This window comes from Penaeus vannamei, chromosome 39 (assembly GCF_042767895.1).
Source record: "Penaeus vannamei isolate JL-2024 chromosome 39, ASM4276789v1, whole genome shotgun sequence".
In the NCBI taxonomy this organism is placed as follows: Eukaryota; Metazoa; Arthropoda; class Malacostraca; order Decapoda; family Penaeidae; genus Penaeus; species Penaeus vannamei.
This window is the reverse complement of record NC_091587.1, coordinates 11738166-11743118: the sequence shown is the minus strand read 5'-3', so window position 1 is coordinate 11743118 and position 4953 is coordinate 11738166. Positions and strand designations below refer to the sequence as shown.

At 31.6% G+C, this 4953-nt stretch overlaps 1 protein-coding gene across 1 annotated transcript in view; it reads right to left on the bottom strand.

Annotated features, from left to right (window-relative positions):
* Positions 1 to 2222: 2222 nt before the first annotated feature.
* LOC113807025 (dynein axonemal intermediate chain 2) overlaps positions 2223 to 4953 on the bottom strand; it is a 25073-nt gene continuing 22342 nt past the window's right edge. The window contains exons 11-12 of the mRNA XM_070116735.1: positions 3482 to 3568; positions 2223 to 2870 (exon numbers count right to left, since the gene is read on the bottom strand). Of these exons, the coding sequence (XP_069972836.1) occupies positions 2796 to 2870; positions 3482 to 3568 (162 nt within the window). The 3' untranslated portion in view covers positions 2223 to 2795. The remainder of the gene's footprint in view (positions 2871 to 3481; positions 3569 to 4953) is intronic.

Below are 4953 nucleotides of genomic sequence, written 5' to 3'. Positions count from 1 at the left end.
CTCTACCGTTCTTACTCTCTTTCTCTCTCTACCTTTCTTTCTCGCTCTCTCTCTCTCTACCTTTCTTTCTCTCTCTCTCTCTCTACCTTTCTTTCTCTCTCACTCTCTCTCTCTCTACTTTTCTCTCTCTCTTAACCTTTCTCCAGGCATTGTCTCCAACTCTTAAAATACTTTATTTTGGTGTGTGTGCGTGTGTGTGTGTGTGTGTGTGTGTGAGTGTGTGTGTGTGTGTGTGTGTGTGTATGCCTATCTATCAACCTATTTACTTATATCTATCTATTTCTCCCTATCTGTCTAGCTCTATCCAACGAAATCTTTTCCCCCGATCGTCAGCAATCATGTCACTTGATGTTATTTTAGGAAATGTCAGTTTTCCTTATCTTCAACATCTGGACCGGGCTATCGCTTTCGCCGTCCTCTCCCTCTCGAATTCCAAATGATGTCTGGTACTAAAGAGAAGAAAATAAAAAAGTGATAAAAGGGAGTAAAGGAAAAAGAAAAGAAAGAAGGGGAAAGGGAAATCAAAGAAAGGAAGAAAAGAGGTAGATAGGAAAGTAAAGAAGATAAAAGACAGTGTGTATGTGTGTGTGTGTGTTTGTGATGAACAGTTTGTAATGAACATCTGTTAAATACCATTTTTTGGCATGTATACACACACACACACACACACACACACATACACACACACACACACACACACACACATATATATATATATATATATATATATATATATATATATATTTATATATATATATATATATATATATATATATATATATATATAATTTATCTATTAATTTATTTTTTCAGAGAGGGGATTATCTCTAAATAAAAACTACAATTATATCAATCAGCGAGAAGTGTACATTGCCTTCGAGACGCAAAAAAAATATATATTTGATCAAGTTCATTTAGAAAAATTAATATTCTTAATTCAATATATATATGTATATATATGTTTATATATATATATATATATATATATATATATATATATATATATATATATATATGTTTATATATATATATATATATATATATATGTTTATATATATATATATATATGTATATATATATATATCTATCATATGTTTATATATATATCATATATATATATATATATATATATATATATATATATGTATATATATATATATATATATATATATATATATATATATATATATATATATATATATATATATATATATATATTTACGTCAAACCTGAAAAATATGTCTAATGCCTCAGTATCTATCTCACATATTCGTAAACTTATACTTTTCTTTTATCCTTTGCTGCTCCTCCCATAAATAAACTTAACTGCCCTATCTTTTGCAGGCACAAAAGCCCATTATAACTATTAATCACCAAGATATATAATCAAGAGCACACTGTAAAGATTATAAAGTGTCTAAGAAAGGAGAGGTATGTTGAATTAATGTTGTGCGCGTGAATGTATGTGGTTCAGAAATGGGTCTTTCAATACACTTTGGCGATAATTAGGTTTGTTTTATCATTAAATATAAATGCGTACCACCATATGTGTTCATACTACACACACATAGTAACCACACACACACACACACAGTAAGCACACACACACACACACACACATAGTAACCAGACATACACACACATAGTAAGCACACACACACTCACATAGTAAGCACACACACACACAAACACACACACACACACACACACACCTTCTATACACTTTCCAACAGGATAGTTGGTATAATTATTTTACTTACCTTCATAAATATGTTTAATTATAATAAGGTGAGTTTTATGTTCCTGATTTACCACATGATTATTTGTTTACATTTCCAACGGGCATAAAAACGGTTATCTCTTTAGGAGAATGAAAATAAATTTAAATCTAGCTTCTATTTTATTCTTGTAAAATATTCATTAGCAAAATAGCATTCAGCAAAAAAATAATTACAGTCTTTATAAATTAGTGTAAAAAGAAAGAAACAAAACGACGCATGTTTTTCTATAAGAGCAAATTCAGGTTAGAAAAGCTTTGGCAGAATTTAAGGAGTTAAATATGCTAATCCATTATGCAACTTTTTCTGTCCTTAACTTTGCTAATCTACCTTTTTTCCCCTTAATCGAGGTATATGTTTGGCAACCTAAATTACCTGTCTCTTCTTTCTCGGTCTCTCTCTCTCTTTCACACACACACACACACACACACACACACACACACACACACACACACACACACACTGCCCTTAGCTAGCTATCTATTACCCAATTAGTCAACTAAGCAGTCGCTCCCTTATCTTTCCTATCAAAAAACTCTTCTATCTTCTTACATAACCAGAAAACCACTTCTAAAGCGCAATTTCATTTAGTTACATCGCATGGTAATTTTAATTGTAAAAAAAATAATGACAATGGTATTAATAGTAATAATAATAAAAAATAACAATAATAATAAAAGTAATAATAACAATGCTAATAATGATAATAATAATAAAAAAATGATGGTTATAATAATAATAAAAAATGATGGTTATAATAATAATAAAAAAGAATGGTAATAATAACAATAATGGCAATGATAACAAAGCTACTATAATAATATAAAAAATAACAGTAACAATAATGATAACATAAAAAACAGACTATATACAGGATAACAAACACAGTAATACAAAAGAAATCAATAATATATACAATCTCACAAAACTATATACAAGTAACCCCTGGAAGAAGACAAGAAATAACAGCCTGTAAGTCCTCCGTCACGTTCAGCCTCCTCGCCTCTAGGTAATATGCTAGCGTTCTGCTGACCCGCTGCTGGAGAAACTTTTGGGCTCGTCTGTGTCTGCTTGTGTTAGGCCCTCGGCGTTCTGGAATGTACAAGGGTTCTGTTACTCTCCTCGATTTTTTTTTTTTTATCTGTGTTGTTTTACTTGTCAAAATGGTGATTTTTTTTATAGTTGTTAATGTCATTAATATCGTTAATGTTATCTCTATCATTGGCATTATCATTATCTTTATGTATCATTTTGTTATTAATACTATCATTATTATTATACTTATTACTATTCTTATGATGATATTTATTGTTGTCGTTACTATCGTCGTCATCTTTATTATTATTATTATTATCATTGTTGCTGTTGTTTATATTATCATTATTTTCATAAATTCTATCATTATCATAACCATTATCAGTATAGTTATCGTTATTAATACTATTACCATTGATTATCCTTATCATCATTATCATCATCAATTATAGCATCAGCAGTAGCAGTCGTAATAACAACGGCTGGTGATGATGATGATAACAACATTAATATAACAATCATAGTAGTAGTAGAAGCAGCTGATATCGAAGTACAGGTGATAACACATAATGATAAAAACAACGGCATTTTATCCCTTTGTACATTATTTTCACACACGCAGAGATTTAATCCAACATCCTGTTATATTTTTAGTCTCCGCCTCCTACCTGAGCAGCTGCGTCCTCGCCCTCCCCGTCTGCTTCAGTAACCTCGACTGCAACAGACGCCTCCACTTGTTCGATTTGGGCTTTTAACTGTAAATAAGTATATAAATTCTTGAATGAATAGATAAATAAGTGAATGAAAAAATAGAGGATTATTTCCATGCCTTTGTTAAAGTATGTTGATGTTTTATTTTCGGTACAAAGTGGTTTGTATATTTCTTTATTTCTTTTTGTTATTATTTTGTACAAATTAACTCGTCTTACAAATTGTACTTCTTCATAGTTTAGTTCTGTTCACTTCTATGCTGTTCTCTTCTTTTTGTTATTATTTCGTCAATGGACTAGGTAAAGATATTTTGTCAAACACAAGTACCTAAACGCTATCAACATTTATGACATTCTTTGACAATGTAAAATCCTTCTGGAGCAGGCTTATGTCACCGCGGTATAAGTCGCTTTGTACTGTAACCTCAAACATTGCAAACTGGACGGAGCTTTAGAACCCTTTTAAAAGGATTTCAGGAATATGAAGAAACATATATACAAAAGTGATGAGTTATATATACATCACTAAATGGTGTTAACGAGAGCTTTCAAAAGTGTGGGTCAAAAGTCTTGAGCTAAAAAGAAAGAAAGAAAGAAAAAGGCTATTTTTGCTGTGCTCTACCGAGAATGCGCAACGGGATATAAACAACCATGAATAGAGAGGGAGAAGAAATTAGATTTAATAATCTCAAGTTAAGACACCATTGAAAATGAGCGTGAATGGCAGAGTGGATTTCGGAAAGGTCATACATCTCTTAGAAGGCAAAAGGATTGATTTTTCTTAAGATACCGGGACGCTGCACAAGCCTCTGGATTTCTTTTAAAGGATCAACCATGTATCACTTCTGAAAAAAACGATTCTTGGAATCCGTAGCTTATACCCTCAAAGAACATCAAGTATTCACATCAAACGCTTATACATGATCAATAACAAACTTTTTTCGCAAAGTTATCACATGTCTACGCCCCTTACAAAAGAAAACAAAGAGGGTCGATTATTTCATTATTTTTCTCGTCAATGACGTACATCGACCAAATCACCGGCGACTCCTCAGTCAATCAGCGTCCACCTCTTTTTGTTATTCTTTTATGAATTCTGCCAATGTGATCTCATTCCCAAAGCCTCGTCGCAAAAATGATATGGCATTGTCTGTGAAAACGGCAGCTCATAATTCTGCGGCAACACTACGTCGTTATTCAGGTCCATTCAGTTATTCATTTTCATAATTCCCTGCATAGATGAATTCCTATTTCCTCAACGGTTTCCATAGCAACCATACATACAACCTAAACATATCCTGATGTTTTAATATGGCAAGGCATTTTACGAGGCAGAACCATTTTTGAAAGTATTTTAGAACCATTTATGAGATTTTTTCTATTGGTTGTGATAGCAGCTACCATTACCGTAAAAAAAAAGTGAAGAGAAA